This window comes from Rhamphochromis longiceps, linkage group LG7, assembly GCF_057381845.1.
Source record: "Rhamphochromis longiceps isolate RC_006_pf linkage group LG7, R_longiceps_female_GT1.1, whole genome shotgun sequence".
Taxonomy (NCBI): domain Eukaryota; kingdom Metazoa; phylum Chordata; class Actinopteri; order Cichliformes; family Cichlidae; genus Rhamphochromis; species Rhamphochromis longiceps.
The window spans coordinates 10,927,341-10,948,728 of NC_140563.1; the positions used below are offsets into that span (position 1 = coordinate 10,927,341).

General features: G+C 43.2%; 2 protein-coding genes across 6 annotated transcripts in view; one reads left to right on the forward strand and one right to left on the reverse strand.

The window, feature by feature from the left end:
* The window catches only part of ptprq (protein tyrosine phosphatase receptor type Q), a 54,601-nt gene that overhangs the window by 25,002 nt on the left and 8,211 nt on the right, over positions 1-21,388 (reverse strand). For 4 of the 5 annotated variants that reach the window (XM_085412130.1, XM_085412128.1, XM_085412129.1 and 1 more), the window contains exons 15-33: positions 19,825-19,922; positions 19,274-19,442; positions 18,922-19,182; positions 18,633-18,793; positions 17,009-17,120; positions 16,216-16,324; positions 15,262-15,376; positions 4,948-5,017; positions 4,629-4,828; positions 4,217-4,445; positions 3,993-4,121; positions 3,748-3,894; positions 3,406-3,563; positions 2,459-2,975; positions 2,163-2,324; positions 1,870-2,049; positions 1,664-1,771; positions 652-933; positions 263-544 (exon numbers count right to left, since the gene is read on the reverse strand). In XM_085412130.1, coding sequence (XP_085268256.1) covers positions 263-544; positions 652-933; positions 1,664-1,771; positions 1,870-2,049; positions 2,163-2,324; positions 2,459-2,975; positions 3,406-3,563; positions 3,748-3,894; positions 3,993-4,121; positions 4,217-4,445; positions 4,629-4,828; positions 4,948-5,017; positions 15,262-15,376; positions 16,216-16,324; positions 17,009-17,120; positions 18,633-18,793; positions 18,922-19,182; positions 19,274-19,442; positions 19,825-19,922 — 3,489 coding nt within the window. The remainder of the gene's footprint in view (positions 1-262; positions 545-651; positions 934-1,663; positions 1,772-1,869; positions 2,050-2,162; positions 2,325-2,458; positions 2,976-3,405; positions 3,564-3,747; positions 3,895-3,992; positions 4,122-4,216; positions 4,446-4,628; positions 4,829-4,947; positions 5,018-15,261; positions 15,377-16,215; positions 16,325-17,008; positions 17,121-18,632; positions 18,794-18,921; positions 19,183-19,273; positions 19,443-19,824; positions 19,923-21,388) is intronic. The other variant, XM_085412127.1, reaches the window with a different exon arrangement.
* On the forward strand, positions 6,733-11,897 carry LOC146664817 (uncharacterized). The gene is made up of 2 exons (XM_085411473.1): positions 6,733-7,682; positions 7,830-11,897. Exon 2 carries the CDS (start codon positions 8,016-8,018, stop codon positions 11,895-11,897), a length of 3,882 nt encoding a protein of 1,293 aa, XP_085267599.1. The 5' UTR covers positions 6,733-7,682; positions 7,830-8,015.

Consider the following 21,388-nt stretch of genomic DNA (forward strand, 5'->3'; position numbering starts at 1 on the left):
GTTGTAATGAATCTGTTGTTTGTGCTTCCCAGTCGTGGTGGAAAACACGAGTGTCACGTGGCATCGGATATCTGTGATGTAACATCATTAGCATGAGCTGAAACAGAGACGTGAGGAGGAAAAGACTAGAGGAAAGTCAGATTTAATCAGATGCCCTTCGAACTTGTCAGCCTGTGATGATGTAATGGTGGAGTGTCCTGGAACTGAAAAGAACCCCCACACCACCCCCATTTTTTCCTCTTGTCACTCACGCCCCTCTCACCATCCTCAAGTGTTGTGATGTTGAGCGGCTCGCTGCTGTAGTTTCCCGCTCCGACTCTTGTGTGTGCTTGAACTACGATGCGGTAGTGTGCGTACTTCCTCAGATGCGTGATGTGGATGTAGTTGGTTCGCGAGGTCAGGTTCAGGTAGTGACTGGAGTTCCAAATCTCTAAGCTGTAGTGAATAATGACGCCGTTAGGCAGCAGAGGAGGCATCCACGTCACATTCACCTCACTGGGACTAACTGATTCATAGGAGAGCCCATATGGAGGACTGCCCGGGACTGGAGAAGGAATAAAACATCATAACGTGTTGGTTAAACAGTTGGTATTCACTCTAAAGCCTTTCATATGAATGTATCTGTGAAGGTGGGCACATCCTTCAACGCACCATCTTCTCCAGATAACAGGTATAAAGTGTCTGATGTCTGGTTGCCATTTCCGTAACGCGTGTACGCGCTCACAGACACATTGTAAAAGGAGAATGGTTTCAGACTGAACAGGGTGACTTTGTTAGAAGACGTGTTCACCAGCGCAGAGTAGGATTCATTCTCATACAGGACCTCATACTGCTGGATCGCCCCATTAGCTTTCTCTGGTGCAGACCAGGCTATTGTGGCAGTAGAGGGGGTGGTGTTTACCACAGTGAGGTTTACAGGAGGGGAGTCGGGCTCTAAGAGGGAGAAGAAAAAAAACAGAGAACTTGTCAGTATTTGCAGTAGGTAGTTAATAAAAAAGTTACATTTTCAAGCAATTTATAAAGAATACAGTAATAGTTATTATGCAAAGCTCATGATTAATTAATTTAAAAAACTTAACACTGGATATTCATTAATCATTGATAACATATAGTTGATCCAAGCATTATAAACAGAATTCAGACAAAGTTTAGATTTTTGCATTTGCACATACAGGCAGCACGATCCTAAAGTTTTGCAACCAGCAAAAATAATAAATTCTTGACTTAAATTTGGCCGACCCTCCATTCAAGCTCATTTCCTTGTGCACCTCCTGAATGCTTCCAGTTCGGCTGCATTCACACGTCTGCCTCAAACTTGCTGTGAGAGCAGGAATGAGCTTCTGCATCAAACTGAATGAGCAGTTAATGAGAGTTCAGAAGCACAAGCAAGAGAAATCTGTTGTTGTTTTTTTTATTCTACATTCATCGCACATTTTATTTTTTAAAATGCAGTTTTGTTTTGTTTTTTCAATTTATGCCAAGTGGTCAGGAACGGGCCCTCGAGGGACTGACTGAAAAGTAGCAGCTCTACAGGAAGACCTTGAAGGAGATATCGGCCAAATTGTATTCAGGTAAGGATTTTTATTTTTATGGGAAAAGTTACAGAAATGTATGATGGCATCTTGTATTTGTGAATGTATAAATTCAAAAGTCCAACACGTACCATCCTCTAAAGTGAAAACAAAAATGTCATCTTCCTCAGAAAGTGAGCTCTCCCCCACAACTGTGGATGCAGCTACACGAAGCTTATAAGGAGTGTACTTGTCCAGATCTATACATAACAAGAGGGAAAAGTGATACTTTACATTGTAGTGGCAGTTATACTTAACGGCTTAAGAAAATGTCAGCTGAAGAGAATGAAGACGCTACCTGTTATCAATATGCTGGTAGTGTTAGTAACCCATTTCAGGCCTTGATTACTGGGCAGTTTGAGACCATAAACAGTGTAATGTGTGATCCGCCCATTGGGATTGATGGGTGGGGTCCAGCTCACTAGAATGGAGGTAGAGCTGATATTCTGATAGGATACCTCAAGCACGGAGCTAGGAACTAAAAGATACAGACGCACAAGATGTTAAAATTGGGCACCTTTAACAGCTCTATTAACATTTTTTCTTGTTAATATTTATTACAATTATTAAACGTGTACCATAAGCACCCACCCTGCTCCCTGGTCTTCTCTGTGATATTTGCAGCAGGGCCCTCTCCTACAGTGGTGGAAGCAGTGACCCTGAATGTATACTCAGTGAAGGGAACTAGATCTGACACCAAGTAGGACAACTCCTCAGACAGAACGTCCATTACCTCCTGTCTCACTGTTACCCCTGCAGATTCATGCAGACACATGCACAGAGGATTTATGAATAGTCAAGGGTTTTTTTTAATAATAATTCTGGTTAAAGCGAAGCAAAGCAAAGCAAAGTTAAAAAAATGCAGTGTTTACAGTTAGCTCTCCCACCTGTGGTACCAGACACAGCACCGCTGCGTGTTGAAAAGTGTTCTGTAATTGAAGCATCAAGTGTAGACAAGCGAAGCTGGCCTAGGGTCAGGGCCAAGGGGGCAGAGCCTGAGGTCACTTCCCCGGCATGTAATTGCTTCGTAAGCCAGGGTGGAAGTGTAACAGATGGCACAGAGGTAAGAGAAAGTGCAGACGTTCCAGAGACTGCAGAGTCAGAAGACTGCATATTTGGGTTGTCAGAGCGTGAGGCAGTGTCATAATCAGGGCTGGGCCTGTTGGTGGCCATGGGGTAAGTGGTTGGCTGAGCATTCGTGTTAGTGATGTAATCAGTGCTTCTAAGTCCAGAGTGTGTGAAACTGGAAGCAGTAGCACTAGTGTGCAGCGTGCGGTCTGAAATAGTAGCTGTAAAAGTTGGTGGAGATGTGATCAGACCAAGCTCAGCAGTTCTTTTATGCCTCTTTGAACTGTTATGGACATCAGGTGGACGTGTTTCATTTTCATAAAAACCAGTTGTATTCTGAAAGGAGACAAAAAAAACACCTTATATATGGATATATGAGACTCATCATCCCTTAATGTGATTTCTAATAAAATCAGTAAGCATCAGTAGATAGCACTCATTATTAAAGGGGCTCCGATATAAAGTAGGTGTTTTTTTTTTAAATTATTCCTATAATAGGATACAGCAGCACACAGTCCATTGTAATCCACCAGACTAGTGGTTTAAAAAAGCCGATAATCCACTGTAGACTATTGCAGAGTGTTGCTGAACCATATTGATCTTTGAGAGTGTAGTGGTCTTACATCCGACCGTAAAACGACGACAGTGTATCATCAGCTGTAATGGATTGTACAAGTATTCATGACACAGCAACATATCACATGTCTTTAACTGTGTTTTTTAAGCTGGAAGCATAGAGCGGTAGAGATAATATCATCTGGCTTACTGCTGTCATCGTGATGTTCTGGAGCAGAGTTTCCTCAACCAGCACCAGAAGTCTGTATTGGATTATGGGACCGTTGGGCTGGGCAGGGCTTTTCCAACTTACACGAATTGAAACTGAATCCTCAGCAATTGCCATCAGGTGCTGCACTGCACTGGGTGCTATCCTCACAAACACACACACGCACATAGATAAACAGAAGCACAAAAACTAAATTTGCTCTTGTATTTTGTATGTATTTATTTTATTTGCTACCAATGTGTGCGTCTGTATTAAAAGTGAAACTACACTAAACTAACTAAACTGAACTTTTTCATTTATACTTCAATCTTGTAACTGCCTCACCTTCCGCAGGTGTAACGATGTCTCCCTTCGCTGCAGGACCCACCTCACCAGCTGCTTTTGCTCGGACGTCTACTATGTACCTCGTGTAGGGTTTCAAACCGGAAAAAGCAAAATGGGTATCTCCTGTGCTGTTCTCATACATAAAACCTTTAAAAAAAAACAGAACAAAATTTAAAACTGCATTGATTTTTGCGTGTATTATGTGTGCATGTAGCTGTGTTTGCTCTGAGTCAACATTTATCCACCTGTGGGTCCATGAAGGTAGAGTACGTAGGAGAACTTTCCTGTCGTGATGCTGGGAGGGCTCCAGGACACAGAGAATGATCGAGACGTCATGCTGAATACAGAGAAGTTTTGTGGCGGGTCTTCTGGAGCTGCACAAGCAGGAATATTTGTTTTCATACCTCAGTGCTAATATGAATACGAGCTTAATTAGTGCTAAAGTGTTTGCACGCTTCTTTTTCCACACCTGATTCTGGCATGCGAACCATAGTGGAGGCTACCTGTCCCTCTCCTTCAGAGGTGAAGGCGGACACCTCAAATAGATAGGCAATATAAGGTCGTAGCTGATCAACTCCTACTGATATGGGTACGTTCCAAGAGGCTGCAGGGGGCACAGCAGAGAGGGTGATGGGTGGCGATGATGCTGTTATCTCCAAGGGACTGAGAGTCGCACTGGACAGGATATCGGCTGCATCCTAGACACATGAAATCATGCGGGATAAAAAGAGAGAGTGCATTTAAGAAAAAAAGGAAAGAGAAAAGACGGTCGGCCTTGTGCATTTGAGCTATTTATCATCTTGACAGGAAAGTAGTATAGAACAAAAACACTTGGCAATAACAGCACAGTTTAGAAGGAGGGTGAAGGAAAAACACAGTACATTGCAGTGAGGCAGGGCTACAGTCATGATGTCCACTGCATTGACCTCCAGCAAACGGACAATCTGCCCAGTACGAGCAAATTTGGCCTTGACGGCGAACTTTGTGATGAGGCCATTGATGCGGTGTGGCAAGAACCAGGTAAGGACGACGAAGGTGTGGTTATGAGCATACGCTGTGAGATTGGTCACCAGGCCAGGGGCTGCAGGATGTGAATACACATGCAAATTCAGTGAAATATACATGCACATGTTATTTTTTTATGATGTTGAGACGCTTGGATCGGAGTGCAAGGCTGTGTGCTTGTGCATGAATACCCACGGGACTCTGCTGTCTTTATGTATAAAGATTTGCTGAATGCTCCTACTCCAAATGGAGATATAGCTGCTACCTAAAGAGAAACAGAGAGAGAGAGAGGAAGTGTTGGTAGGCATAATGATTAATTCATGTTCCTGTCAGTTATCATCTCCCAGTCATGTGCTAATCTCAGGCTGCTGGAACAAGCTGCCGTAGCAGAGTTTATTCAGAGATCCCAGAGATATATATTCTACAAAAATATATCTCATTATATAGCGTAGATGTAAACAGATCACAACACAGTCTCAAGTCTTTGAATTTTTTCCAGTAATTTAAGGTTGGATCAAAATTAAATAGCAATTTATCAGGTCAACTGTGGAGTCACTTAAATGGATTTTAGTTTTGTACTGGAGTAGTATGGGAACTGACATGTTATCTTAAAAAAGAACAAAGAAAAAATGTATTTCGTTCCTGCCTGAGATCAGAAAACAGCGCGCGCCGTTCAGCTATTTGTTTCTACCTTGTTGCCACGAAACGGTTAGCAGTGGGGCGCTGCAGGCGTTTCTCTGGTTCGTGTCAGTGTCATCCAATCAGCAGCCAAGCACATACAGGGTAACCCCAGAATAATTAAACAAGCAATGGACATAATGGATCAGTTGATCTAGGTGCAACACTACAATACAGGTGAGCTAAACATAACCCTCATGTCCTCAGATTTTCTCAGTGTTTCCTGTCACCTAACTCTCACACCTGCTTCACCTGTTCTTGACTAAACCTTCCTCCTTTATTCATATCTGAAATCACGCCGTTGTTCTCTGTCAGTTCCTTACACATCAAATGGGTTCCAGTTGTTTTTTGTTTTTTTTCACTTTTTCTGTTTACCACTTGCCTACATGCAAGATTGTTCTTTATTATTCGACTTCCATTCTTTTTTTATTTATTTATTTATTTATTTATTTTTTTCATTTTTTTCATTTTTTTTTTTTTTTTTTTAAATAAATAGGACAGGGGGAATGAATGAGAGAAAGAGGGGGAGAGAAAGAAAGAAAACCAAAGGGGAGAAGAGACGGTGAGAAGGGGGGGGAAGAGAGAGAAAAAAAAAAAAAAGAACTCCTGGGTCACCTGTATAGAGAAAAAAAAACAAACAAACAAAAAAAACAAACAGAGGAGACAGCAAACAACAAAGAGTAACATAATAATAGAGAAAACAAAGCACCATCACAATAAACTAGCTAGTCATAGATATCAATATTTACTAAATAATAAACGATATTGTGCAGCACGCAAGATAGACAGCGCACAGTGTGCTTTGAGGCAGCAGCCAAGAAAGCTTTAGTCCGCGTCTGTGAATACCCATGTGTGCATACCTGTGTGGATCAGCATGCTTGCATTCCAAAGGTTTCTCCATGTAATGATCTGCTAGGGAGTGTGGGGGGGCCACAGCCCCGTCCTCCAGGGTGTGAAGCGGGTATGGAGGAGATCAAAACTCCAGACATCCAGAGGCCCCCAGAACACAAGAGACCATGGAAGACCAACAGAGGGGCAGCCGCGCCACTGTTCCAGTAAGAGCTGAGGAGAGTCCCAGATGAGGGCTCGCCCAGCAGCCGCGGAGCAGAAGTCAGGGGGAGTTGCAGTGACGCGCCCGTGAGCTCCGCCGGCCCCCAGCTGTGCCTGAGTGACCGAGCCCCAGGCCGAGAGGCCGGGGGCACCCCACCTCCAAAGGGGCCCGAGTGAGCCCCAGGCCCCAGGCCCCGACAAGCGGCCGCCAAGGAGTGAGCCGGTGTGTACCCGGACGCCCACCCCCAGACACAAAGAACCACCAACACACCGACACCTGAGGGAGTCCGCCACCGGCAGGGGAAGTGGTGGTGGGTGGAGATAGGCCTCCAAACCTTGGAGGGCCTGAGGTGTCCCCAGAGAGGTGGCGTCTGATACCCAACCTGACATATAGACACAGACATACAGGCACACACAGACACAAACATCCATTCCCACCCTCATGCTCTCATATGCACTCACTCCACACTCAACCAACGTGGAGACAGACATAAAGAGACGCTGTACACACAATCACACTCCCCAAGCGTACTCTACAAACCGGGTCTAGGTACCCTTGCCCCTGGAGGGGGGAATTGCACCCAGACCCAGGTGGTGTTACCCTTCCATTCTTTATGCTAACATGACAAATGGCTGTATCCGTGCCTTTCTAAACTGAATGCTTTCAGCTTCACATCAGAAATAGGTAAGCTGAGGAAAAACTATCTCATATTCAGCTTTAGAGAAAAACTCAATGGGCTTTACTTTGAGGAATTACTGTTGAAAAAGACAGAGCAGAAGAGATTTTTGCCCTTGTAAAAATACAGTGCAACAATGCAGCTTTCATTGGAATAGAATAGAATAGAATTCAACTTTATTGTCATTGCACATGCACAGGTACAGGGCAACGAAATGCAGTTTGCATCCATCCAGAAGTGCTTTAGTGATATAGATATATTACAATATATATTAGCAATAATATAGATATGTGAGTATTAAAACGCTAATCTGTGGCACAAATGCTTTTTGTACTGGAACTGTTTGTATGTTATTTCTCCAGGCCTATAGGGGGCGCAGGTTTGCACAGTTTGCTATGTTGAGCCAATTAGTCACTAAAAGAAGTGTGATAGGAAGTGTTTGCTCATGAGTGAAGCAAGACATGGCGTGTTTTCCTCTGATCCAAAGCCATCCACTCCGTTAAATCCCTTTGAGTGGCAATATGAGTAAGTTTCTTAATTGTGTTTACCTTTAAGAGAGGGTATATGACATTATTGAAGTGATTTGGAAACTTTTGATGTGTTTTATATGTCCACTTAAGTTCAACCCAAGCTAATGTTTATGTGACATTTCTGTATTCTGTATCATTTCAGTTTCACACTTTTTTGCATTAAATCCTGTCCAAATACAACACGTGCCTGTTCCTTGGAGGAAGTGATGCAAGAGAGAGTTTAGCTGGCTGTGAATCTCAATATAGGACACTGGGTCACATTGGGTGCAACAGTACAGTGAAATCATAGCGCTCTGCGAGGGACGTCGAGTGACAGTTCTACTCTAACATGGAGAAATCAGAGGCTGAAGGTCAAAACGACGAGGAAGCAAGGTCCACTCGCTCAAGAAGGTCCTCAAAGTCTTCAGGAAAACTGACTGTTAGATCATCTGCAGCATGTTCAAGCAGGTCGTCAGCATCAACCCGAGCCAGTATGGCAGCAGCGCGGGCACAAGCAGAAGCTCAAGCAGCAAAAGCCAGATTAGCTTACGCTGAGAAGGAGATGAACATTAAAGTAGAAAAGGCCCATCTAGAAGCAACTCTGGATGTAATCAACCTCCAAAAGGAAGCAGATGCAGCCTTGGCTAAAGCAGAGGTAATGGAGTCAGCAGCAGCTCAATTTGACAAAGCTGAATCAGGGGAAGAGTGGCCATTGTCACCCCTACAAGTAACCCCAGAGCAAAAAGTGAGTGAATACATAAATAAACACAGCCACACTGACCTGGTTCCAGACATTACATCTCACCATGATGACAGTAAATATCAGAATGAACAATCCAAACAACCAGTAATGTACACACCTCTTTGTCCCAAACAAGAGCCAGTGCAGTACTCATTCATGCCACAAGATGGGGCAGAGAGACGACTACAAAGAGATGTAAGTCCACAGACTCTCCACGATGCATTACAACTGCAGCACGGATTAAGCTCAAATGATAATGCAGACACCATAGCAAGCGACCTCGCCAGATTCTTAGCCAAGAGTCAGCTAATAACTGGAGGGCTGTCTAAATTTGACGACAAGCCAGAAAATTACCTTAGTTGGAAAGCCACATTCCAGAGCACTGTTAGGGACCTTGGTCTAACAGCCACTGAAGAAATCAACCTACTCATTAAGTGGTTAGGCCCAGAGTCTTCTGAACACGCCAAGAGATTAAAAGCAGTCAACATAAAGCATCCACCTGCCGGTCTGAACATGATATGGTTGAGACTAGAGGAATGTTACGGCTCACCAGAAGCAATAGAAAACTCCCTGTTTGCCCGAATACGAGACTTTCCAAAGCTCTCCAGTAAAGAACCACACAAGCTTCGCGACCTATCAGATCTGCTGTGTGAACTCCAAGCTGCAAAGCTAGATGGTTATTTGCCTGGTTTAAGTTACCTCGACACAGCTAGGGGAGTACATCCAATTGTGGAGAAGCTGCCCTTCCATCTTCAAGAGAAGTGGACAATGGTAGGGTCAAAGTTTAAAGAAGACCACAATGTTAGCTTCCCACCATTCTCATTCTTTGTCGAATTTGTGAAACGTCAAGCAAAAGCAAGGAATGATCCAAGCTTTACCACACCTTTCAACACGACTCTTTCCTATGCCAACCACATGTCCAGCTACAGAAAAGAAAAACCGTTAAGTAACCACAACCAAAGGTCATCGGTTACAGTGCACAAGATGGACATATCATCAGAGGGATCAAAGGTAAAAAAAGCAGACGAAGACATTGAAAGACAGTGCCCCATACATCACAAACCCCACCCACTCAAAAGATGCAGGGGCTTTAGAGCTATGCTGCTTGAGCAGAGGAAGAGGTTCCTCAGAGACAATAGCATTTGTTACCGCTGCCTTGCTTCCACCGGCCACCAAGCCAAAGACTGTACAGTCATGATTAAGTGTGAAGAGTGCAATAGTGAGAAACACCTGGCAGCTCTTCATCCTGCCCCAACACAGCAAATGCTCAGACCTCCTTCATCTCCTGAAGTGCACGGCGGGGAGCAAGCAAATCCACAAGACCCGGATGTTACTGCCACATGCACAGAGGTATGTGGAAATAAAATCACAGGGAGATCCTGTTCTAAGGTTTGCTTAGTGCAAGTCTATCCCAAGGGTCAGCGAGACAACGCCAGAAGGATGTATGCAATAATTGACGATCAAAGTAACCAGTCACTTGCAAAGACAGAGTTTTTTGACATATTTAACATACAAACCACACCTGAACCATACATGCTGAAAACTTGTAGTGGTGTAACACACACGACTGGTAGAAGAGCATGTGGCTACATGGTTGAGTCATTAGATGGAAAAATGAGTTTCCCTCTCCCCGCGCTCATTGAGTGCAATACCATCCCCAACAACAGGGAAGAGGTGCCAACTGCAGAAGCTGCTTTACACCACCCGCACCTGAAAGCAATAGCTGCTCAAATACCACCTCTCGACCCAAGTGCAGACATTCTGTTGCTGATAGGACGCAACCTTCTGAGAGTTCACAAAGTGAGGGAGCAAATCAATGGCAGAGATAATGACCCATTTGCACAGAAGCTTGACCTGGGCTGGGTTATCATTGGCGATGTGTGTCTTGGTAATGCCCACAAGCCAAGTAAAGTGAATGTTCTGAAAACCTATGTATTGGACAATGGGCGCCCAAGCTATCTCACTCCCTGCGACAGTCACCTTAGTGTAAAGGAGGACTTCAGTCTGAGCCAAACCAAAGCCATCTCCAGTCAACCGCCATCTGCTCTCTCACACCAAAAGCCCACGGCTGAGAATTTGGGAGACTCTGTGTTTTGTCACACCAGCAACGACAACCACCTTGCTCATTCAGCTGAAGATGTAATCTTTTTGAAAAAGATGGCAGGCTTCTTCAAGGACAATACAAACAGCTGGGTTGCACCACTCCCGTTCCGAACCCCCAGACGCAAACTCCCGGATAACCGGTCCTACGCCTACCAACGGCTGATGTCGTTACGACGTACGCTCGACAAGAAACCAGAAATGAAAACACATTTTGTGGAATTCATGCAGAAAATGCTAGATAACCAACATGCAGAGCTCGCACCACCTCCCAATAGAGACAAAGAGAACTGGTATCTCCCCATTTTTGGTGTGTACCATCCCCAAAAGCCAGGGAAGATACGCGTTGTGTTTGATTCGAGTGCACAGTTTGATGGAGTGTGCCTCAATGAGGTGCTGCTTTCTGGCCCGGACCTGAACAACACACTTTTGGGTGTGCTGCTTTGCTTCAGGAAAGAACCAGTCGCAGTCACAGCTGACATTGAACAAATGTTCTACTGCTTTGTGGTCCAAGAAGACCACAGAGACTACCTTCGCTTTCTTTGGTACAAAGACAACGACCTTGGCAAAGACGTAGTAGACTACAGAATGAGGGTGCATGTCTTTGGTAACAGTCCTTCCCCTGCAGTGGCAATTTACGGGCTGAGACTGGCAGCAAGGGAAGCAGAAAGCGAGTATGGAACTGATGCCCGAGACTTCGTAGAGCACAACTTCTATGTCGATGACGCATTAAAGTCTTTCCCAACTGCAGCTGAGGCTGTTGATGTCCTACAGAGAACTCAGAAAATGCTTGCCCTCTCAAATCTACGTCTCCACAAGATTGCTTCCAATAAAGTGGAAGTGGTGAGTGCATTCCCCCCTGAGGATAGGGCCAAAGATATCAAAGATCTCGATTTAACAACAGATGAGCTTCCAGTCCAGCGCAGCTTGGGGGTAAGTTGGAACCCCACAACAGACACGTTCACATTCCACGTTCCACAAGAGCAAAAACCCTTCACTCGCCGGGGCGTACTCTCAACAGTGAACAGCTTGTTTGACCCTCTTGGTTTGCTTGCACCTGTAACCATCAAAGGCAGACTTCTTCTCAGAGAGCTCTCCAGCGGCAACCTTGAGTGGGACAGTTCCTTACCCCAAGACATGTACGACGGCTGGAGAAGGTGGCATGACTCGCTACGAAGTCTCACAAACCTGCACATTCCCCGCCCCTACGTCACGTTCTCCATCTCACAAGCCACATTCATCGAACTTTGTGTTTTCTCAGACGCTTCAGTGAAAGCCATCGCTGCGGTAGCTTACCTGAAGGTCACACATGAAGATAGGCACAGTGAGGTCGGATTCGTTATGGGTAAGGCCAAACTAGCTCCTGTACCAGAACCGACCATTCCTTGATTAGAGCTGTGCGCTGCAGTGCTTGCTGTGGAGATGTCAGAGCTTCTCACAGTAGAACTAAACGTAAAGATTGACAAGACAACATTCTACACTGACAGTAAAGTGGTGTTAGGATACATTAACAATCAAAACAGAAGATTCCATGTATATGTGAACAATCGTGTACAGAGAATCAAGCAGTCTTCCCTACCAGATCAATGGAGATACGTCCCATCAGAGCACAATCCTGCCGATCATGGCTCTCGGTCTGTACCAGCAGACAAACTCTCTGGTACTTCATGGTTGTACGGCCCAGCATTTCTTCTCAATCACGAGACTCTCTCCCCAGAAAAGGGTCCATTTGAACTCGTCGATCCAGAGTCGGACATTGAAATTCGACGTAACGTCAATGTGCTTGTGACCACAACTGCTCCAGGTGCCTTGGGTTCATCACGCTTTGAAAGATTCTCAAAATGGACTTCCCTTGTCCAAGCGGTGGCCTACCTTCGCCACATCTCCCACAGTTTCAAGTCTAAAGATGGTGGTGCCTGTAGCGGCTGGCATCTTTGTAAGGCTAGTCTCACAGATGAAGCGTTATATGAAGCAGAGCACACAATCATCAGGTGTGTCCAGCGTGAAGCCTATGCAGAAGAAATAAAATGCATCATGGCGAAACGAGACTTACCTCGCAACAGTGCTCTTCACAAACTTCATCCCATCGTCGATGGCAAAAACTTATTGCGAGTAGGAGGTCGACTTGCAGAGTCTGGCTTGCCGAGTCATCAGGCTAACCCTCTTCTGATACCAGGGAAGCATCACATTGCAACACTGCTCATTCGACATCACCATGAAGCCACCCAGCACCAAGGAAGACACTTCACTGAGGGGGCTGTGAGAGCAAGTGGCTTATGGGTAGTTGGTTCTAAGAGGTCTATCAGCAGTGTAATCCACAAATGTGTCACCTGCAGAAAGCTTCGAGGTAGAACAGAGCAGCAAATCATGTCTAACTTACCTGCCGAACGCCTTCAGACGGACCCCCCATTCTCTTATGTTGGCCTCGATGTATTTGGACCGTGGGAGGTTTCAACACGCCGCACCAAAGGTGGTCATGCAAACAGTAAGAGATGGGCAGTCTTGTTCACTTGCATGTCTACACGGGCTGTTCATATTGAAGTGATTGAAACTCTCAGCTCTTCCAGTTTCATCAATGCTCTTCGCAGGTTCTTTGCGATCAGAGGCCCTGCCAAACAGTTGAGGTCAGATTGCGGAACCAATTTCATTGGTGCCTCCAAGGACCTAAAGTTGCATTCCCCAAAACCTGGTGATACAAGTGTGGATGACTACCTACGCAAGCAGAGGTGTTCCTGGGTGTTTAATGCTCCTCACTCATCTCACATGGGTGGCGCCTGGGAGCGTATGATAGGCATCTCACGACGCATCCTGGACTCAATGCTCCTACAAGCAGGAAACCCTACTCTAACTCACGAGGTCCTGACAACGTTAATGGCGGAAGTCACGGCTATTATCAACGCAAGGCCACTTGTACCCGTTTCCTCGGATCCAGACGCTCCCTTAATCCTGACCCCCTCAGCTCTGCTCACCCAGAAGTTCGATCCGATTCCAACTCCACCTGGGGAATTCACCAAGGCCGACATATATACACGGCAGTGGAAGAGAGTTCAAGCCCTTGCCGACACATTCTGGGCCAGGTGGCAGAGGGAGTACCTCCACATGCTCCAAGGTCGTCAGAAATGGCAGCGCAGCAAACCAAACTTGAAGGAAGGAGACGTTGTTCTTCTGAAGGACAAGCAACTAAAAAGAAATGAGTGGCCTATGGGTGTCATCGTGAAGACACTTCCAAGCAGAGATGGAGTTGTCAGAAAGATGGAAGTGAAGGTGACACGCGATAAGATTGCAAAGACATTCTGTAGACCCATTTCGGACTGTATCCTTCTTCTGAGAGATTGGTCTCATGTGTAAATAGGGTCTAGTGGCAATCTTAAAATAATGCCAGGCGGGGAGTGTACTGGAACTGTTTGTATGTTATTTCTCCAGGCCTATAGGGGGCGCAGGTTTGCACAGTTTGCTATGTTGAGCCAATTAGTCACTAAAAGAAGTGTGATAGGAAGTGTTTGCTCATGAGTGAAGCAAGACATGGCGTGTTTTCCTCTGATCCAAAGCCATCCACTCCGTTAAATCCCTTTGAGTGGCAATATGAGTAAGTTTCTTAATTGTGTTTACCTTTAAGAGAGGGTATATGACATTATTGAAGTGATTTGGAAACTTTTGATGTGTTTTATATGTCCACTTAAGTTCAACCCAAGCTAATGTTTATGTGACATTTCTGTATTCTGTATCATTTCAGTTTCACACTTTTTTGCATTAAATCCTGTCCAAATACAACACGTGCCTGTTCCTTGGAGGAAGTGATGCAAGAGAGAGTTTAGCTGGCTGTGAATCTCAATATAGGACACTGGGTCACATTGGGTGCAACAGTACACTTTTTCTATTTGTTTATTGAGAAATCTGTGGGGAAATAATAGCCCTTATACACTTGGTGACAAGAGTATAAGGGCTATTACAGGCTGAGGAAGAAATACGAATTTGCTTATGGGCTCAGCTGTGCGTAGGGTCTAGAGGTCTAGCAAACTCAGAGGTAAAATTTAGTAACATTATACGTGCAAACACACACAGATAAATGCAGTATGTGCAGCTATAATCTGTAAGTGTGTCACGTCCATTTGTGTGAAGGTCATAGCGGGTTAATGAATTCTGAAAACCTTTAAGCATGATCGCATTCAAGCTCACTGACAACAGATAGTGGAAAGAGCCAAGACTCATCCATAGATCTGTTTACCTGTTTAATAATGCAATCAGGATCAATTACCAGTATTCAGCCAGATCAACAGAATAATCTGATCCTCTGTCACATAGTTACACACTCACATGCTGGGAGGGGGGCAGTTTCAAGGAGGTCTGTTAAGAGGGACAATGATCACAGTTCCCAGAAGTATATCTATTAATTAATTCATTTTAACATAATAAAAACTCATATTCAAAAGCTCTTTTATGTGCAGTATCCCTGCAGGACAGCTTGTTCTGTTTTGATTCAATCTGGGACTTTTTAAACAAAATTTGCTAGGTCAGCCTTTATTTGATAAGACTCCAGAGACTAGACAGGAAAAGGGGGAAAGACACGAAAGAAATGGTGTGGAGCAGACTTGAACCCCTGCCACTGTAGCTCCTTTGGGCCACGGCTTTGTAGTCAAAACAGGTAAGTTGGAGCAGTTCCCGAGAATGAGTTTTATTTTGTTTTATTGTTTATAGTGAATTCACCAAACAATCTGACTGTAAACTTAATTTAATTCTGACTATTATATTCTACCTGAATGTGGTAGGTAGATCCTGAAGTAAAGTCAGTGATCAGGGTCTCTGGTATATCCAGGTATTTTGTCACCTGTGTGAAAGCGGGGTCAGGATAAGGACACACCTCCTTGTACCTGCAGTAAGAAACCAGGTAGTTAAGATCATCATATCTCAACTTCACACTTGTGAAATTTATGCAACTGAATGAAAATACAATATATGGTCAGATGCAAAACTGTCGAACTGTACTCAACTACACTTAATATTTCTTGTTTACTTATCTTATTGACCTTATAGTGCCGTATCAACCCACTTTGCTCTCGCACTGCAGGTTTACCTGTTGTTCCTAGATTATTTAAAAGTACAACAGGAGGCAGAGCCTTCAGTTTTCAGGCCCCTCTTCTATGGAACCAGCTATACAGCTGCTTCATAAGGTGAATATTTCACTGATCTACATTAATCCAAAAACTGGTAACTAGCTCTGTGCTGATCTTTGAATTTTTAACATATAGTAATAAGGTCTTGTTGTAATATATTTTTAACATTAAAAATAATCCCTAGGAAAGTATTTCAAACCAATTTTGCACAAAAAAGCCAGGTTGTACTGTAGACATGTATCTCGAACACCTCAAATGCCAATTTCTGGCTATTTGCTGCTAATATTGGCATCTGCATTTATAACGGTCAATAAATGAAAATTGTAAAAGTGAAGAAGTGATCATTGTTGATGTTGTATAGGTTGTCCAGCAGAAGGTATTCTGCGACATCCCTTTTGGCAACATGTGTAAACGTGACAGAAAAACTACATAGAAGAGATATAGATAGATCAATAAGTATTTAGCACTTGTTTAGTACATGTTGCTGATTATACTGCACTTTTACATAAGATGTGAGATCAAAACTTTTGACTATACTAAACTATGATAGTGTATGTATCTTAGACAGTTTTCCAAAGAAGATCTTGAAAAACTACCTTATGACATATCCATCTATATCTTTGGCATTAGACAGTATATTCCAGGAAAGCAGGATGCCATTAGAGCCGACAGCTTCTCCCTCTAGGCCTGAAGGTGGACCAGGAACTGATGAAGATGAGGGCAGCCGTGTGAAGGAGATAGATGATGTAAACATAAGCAGAACACAAGTAAAGTAAAAATATCTAAAAATTACACAAATAGCTGTATATTACATGTCTGTTAATCATCTGTACTTGAGCCAACTGGCGCCTCAGTGGGCTCAAATATGTAATCTCTTATCTAATCCCCTCGGCTTCTCCTGTGTAAAACATCACCAACAAAACAAACTCAGTACACTTGTTTTGATTAATAACTTTTGTATTATCTACCCGACAGACTACTGTGTCGTCTGAAGAATGGTGTTGTTATCTGTTGTAGACTGATCCTCTGAGTGTGTGTGTGGGTGTGTGTGTGTTGGGTCTGCATGAAGGGTGTTTTAGGCTGAACCCTGATGAATAAGGCTTCACACAGCAGTGGCATTTCACTGACATTCACTGCAGACCCATTCATCCTGTGGTTCAAAAACCCAGGCTTAAGTTACCTAAAAGGAATTAAACAGCAAAGTAGGCACACACACACATTTATACACACACCTCCACTGTGCCAATCCCTTTTCCTCAGTGTGTATGTGTGTGTGTAATATATATATATACAGTGAGCAAATACAAAACGAGTTCCTGATGGTGCTTTAACATCTGAAAAAACAAAACGTACACAAACAACACCAAACTGTGTGTGTGTGTGTCTTACCGCTCCCATTCCTGTTGATCATGCGGCTGACTCCACGGCTGATGTTCGAGGAGGAGGCTGCTGTGACTGTTACAGTGTATTGTGTCTTGGGGCTGACATTTACCACATCGGCCTGTGGGAGCAGAAAAATAAATAAATCTACTTGCTCATCAGCAATGTAACGTGCTACTTCCCAATTATTTCTCTTTTAAAACCTAAATGTATTTTTGTTTGATGGATTTTAAACTGGATTTTATGCAAAATCATTATTGCTTAAAATTATAGACAGCTGAAAAATTGCTTAAACATTTTTAGACAACACATGCAGCAGTAATCCCTTTATTGTCTTTTCATTTGTCTTTTATTGTCTTTTTTCTTCAGTTTTTTTGCAGTAATATTCATCTAAATGACAAAATACATGCAATTTTCACTCCATTATTTTACTCCATTATGCTGCCTATGACAGAATTACCAGACCTCTCCTCATCCATCTAAATCAATTTGAAGGTGGGTATTAGTGAATGGATGACAGCTTGTGGTTGCACTTGTTTGCATTTTAACATCTGTGAGACAGACGAGCTCTGCTTCCCGCATCACTGCTTTTTTGCTTCAGTGCATGTTGTAGCGTCTGTGACATCAAGGTGTTGGATAGTGTGTTACCTTTCAGAAAAATGACTAAACACTCAGACACGGTAAGAAAGGGTGCTTTAAAATTGATCTTACTGCATGTGCATTCATTTGTAAAGCTAAAACGTGACTCTGAATGGTTAGTGTATTACTGTTACACATACATAACATATCTATGTGCGCAGTTTAGAAATAACTGTGTGCACCAGAGCCATGTAACCATTGTCTAATTCTTACCTGTGAATGCACCTGGCCCAGGCACAGTGTGAGCAGTAGGATGTCTGAGAAGAAGGCCATGCTGGGTTTTCGAGTTAGCTTTAGTTTAGTCACAGCAGGTTAGAGGCCTCACCAGTATACCTGTTTCCAGAATTAGTGCACAAATGTTAGCAGTGGGCTACAGGTAATCCAGTGAGCCGGACAGGGATGACTCCGAGTCTAGAAGCTGCTGGTTAATGGCATTAATGAAGGTTACAGGGTTAGTCATCCAGGCATTAAATACTGAAAGATCCTGCTCTTGAGGTAGTCCAAAATGTTTGGAATTTTACAAGGAAGGGCAGTGGGTCCTTTCATTAGCACAAGGCTAACAGTCTCCCACTGGTCTCTCCCTCCAGGAGAGCTGCTTAAGCAAATGAATGATTCAGGGTTGAGCTCAAGAGGGCAACTTAACAAATAATGAGATCTATTACTCAACTCTCTGTACTGTCTATGTGTGTGGTTTGAGGTGTGTCAGGTTACATTTTGGGGGGTAACTGACACCTGGCTGCTGGTAGAAGCCGGAATGTGACTGGTCAAGAGATCTATGTGTGTATGTGTGTGTACTTTTTTCACTTTAATATTACAACACTACTGCAACTCTGAGTTTGTTCCTTTTACTCAAACACTGCTTTGGTGAAATGACAAAGGCTTTGATGATACTTAGGTGAACTTTTTACACGCTTGTTGTCCCAGCGTCTACAATTATGGTACATTTCTTAACTTAACCTTTAAACAGTATGCGTCTAACTAAGTATGTGTGTACCTGAATGTATCCGTCACGTGCGGGGTGCATGGTGATATTTCCTTGGTTTGGTAGCAGATTTACTTGGTAATGATCCACACACCCTACTGCCTGTTCCCAACGCAACGAGAAGGCACATGCAGATAGGTTTGTGATATGTAATCCTTGCACAGGGGCTGGCACTCAAGAAGAACATGAAAGGGAAAAACAATGTTAGCAGAGAGTTTCTAACATTTATGAAGACATGATCAAGGCTGGTGATAAGAACGGGGTGGAGGTGCTGACCAGCATCATTTGTGATATCATTTACCTGTAGTTACAGTCAGAAACGCAGAGCGTCCTGCTGTCACTCCTTTCACTCTTTCAACAGTCACGTTGTAGCTGCAGCCACCCAGCAACCCTGTAACCACAGCAACCTGCTTCTCCTTGGGTATGGTGAGTGTGGACGTGACTAAAGTGTTGGTCACAGTCACTCGGTGGAAGTCAAACTCTCCATGTGTACTGTCCCAGCTCACAGACGCAGAAGAAGAGGTCAGGTGATCTAAATAGAGATGGTGTATTCCTGCTGGGCCTGAAACACAATTTAGAATTTTTGCCTCTTGTTTTGGAAAGTGCTCTTGTTTCGGTGCGTCTCTGTTTCTAGATGCTTTTGCGTCACTCACGTGTGCTGAACCTTTTGTGGACCGCATGACTGGAGTCTGAGCCCAGTACGCTCTGAACGCTAACCCCATAATCTGATCCGGGGATCAGATCCTTCACCTCACAACTTGTGCCTTGGACAAGCACCTCGGTCCATGACTTCCTGTCTACAGACAGCAGGCCAAAAAGAAGCTGAGAAAAAAAACAAAAAACAACTAATATAACAGATTATATTTCTGTCTACTTTTATTCAACATTTTAAATATTGCTCATATTTTCTGCTTTAAATAATAACTCAGTGAGCACTTTTGTTGTGTGTCAGCAATGTGCTTGGTCATTCTTCCTGGATGTAGCTCTGTGGAGGTCATATTTCTCTGAAGTAACCAAATCCGTGGCGTGCCAACAGCAGTTGCTTAGTAACAACAGGTGAGTGTAGAACCTGACCCAGGTGATGTACTTTTATCTATCAATCATATCAATCAATATTTTGGGGGTATGAATCAGTATACCAATATACCATGGCATCTCGTACTGCCTCTACCTCTGGACTTGTGCATTGCTGTGCATGTCTTACCTTGTACTGCATCACCTGTCCTGGTGGCGGTCTCCAGGTGACAGACACAGACGTCACTGCGTTTTCTGAAAGAGTCACTTCCTGTGGCACCTCAGGAACTTGAGACAAGGTGCTTGTTAGCATTTGACACCACATACTCACACCTAAAAAGTTAAACTTTCTGTGTTCTTTACTGGTTCAGTTCATTCTAAACCAGCAGGGGGCGACACTGGATACGACCGAGCACCAGTGGTGGAGGGTGTATTGAGACTCTAGTGCAAGTAGCAATACTGCAGTATAAAAACAGTCTTTTAAAAGTAAAAGTCATGCATTTGAACACAAGGCAATCAAAAGATGGGCTAAATTTACCAAAAGTATCAATTACTTTAATGTTTACTGTAGCTAATAAGCATTATAATGGTTAATTATTACAGACTGGTGATTGAAAAATGGGGACTATGTATAAAAATGTCTGTAATTCCAAAACAATTAATGCAGTGCTTTTGTTAAACCTCTTGAATGAAAGCTCAGAGTCTGTACTTCAATCACATCTTGACTTTATTTATAATCCACTTTAATGGTATACAGAGACAAAGCTACAAAAAAAATGTATCTTTGTCCAGCAAATTATGGACCTAATTCTATATGCAACATAACTGATTATAGTATTACATTATTAAATATATTTTCTGTACTTTTTTGGATATTTTTATTGGTTTAAGTTCCTTGTTCCATTGCTTAGTATATTTTTTTTTTACCTTTCCAATATATTTTGTTTTGTATGAATTTATTTTACTTTAATGAGCTAAATCATTTTTGATGCATTGGTTGCTGTAACACAGCGATTTCAAAATGTTTAATTTTTACACAGTTTTACCCAAATTTGCTGTAGAAATGCTGTTATTGTCGTGTGGTTTTGTGATTATTCTGAGTTGCTGTTTTCTGTTGTATTCAGTTTTGATTTTGCGGTTGTTTTAGTAATTTCGAGTTTTTGTGACATTATTAAGTTTATGTTTCCTGCTTCTGCTTTAGGGTTGTTCTAATGATGAATTAGATTGTTGTGATAACGTTTTGTTAAACTGATAATTAACTAACTGAAATTGAGTTTCAGCTCTGGCCCCAGATGTCAGCCTAATGCATACCTTAATCAAGGCATGTAATAACAACATGTGCCAGAACATGCAAAACAGTGCAAAAATAACAGACGAAACTCTGTTCAGACAGTGAACGGATTGATTCTTATATAATGCTTTTCTAGTCTCCCAGATTACTCAAAGTGGTCTATCCAACATGCCACATTCACCCTATCACACACACTCTTCTTAACTGAGTGCTTTCTAACTACACTGATACACATTCACACTCTTGACATGCAAACTAGAGAAACCAGGGATCGAACCACTAACCTTCCGATCAGTAGGTGACCCACTCTACCTCCTGAGCTACAGCCACCCACTGGCAGAGATGACTAAACCGTTACTAGGTTTTGGATAAAGTGTACACTCACAAACCTGTCAAATCTGTATTTGAAACATTGGCTACCATAGCAGTATAGTATTGCAACATGGCATTTGGGTCTTCTAAC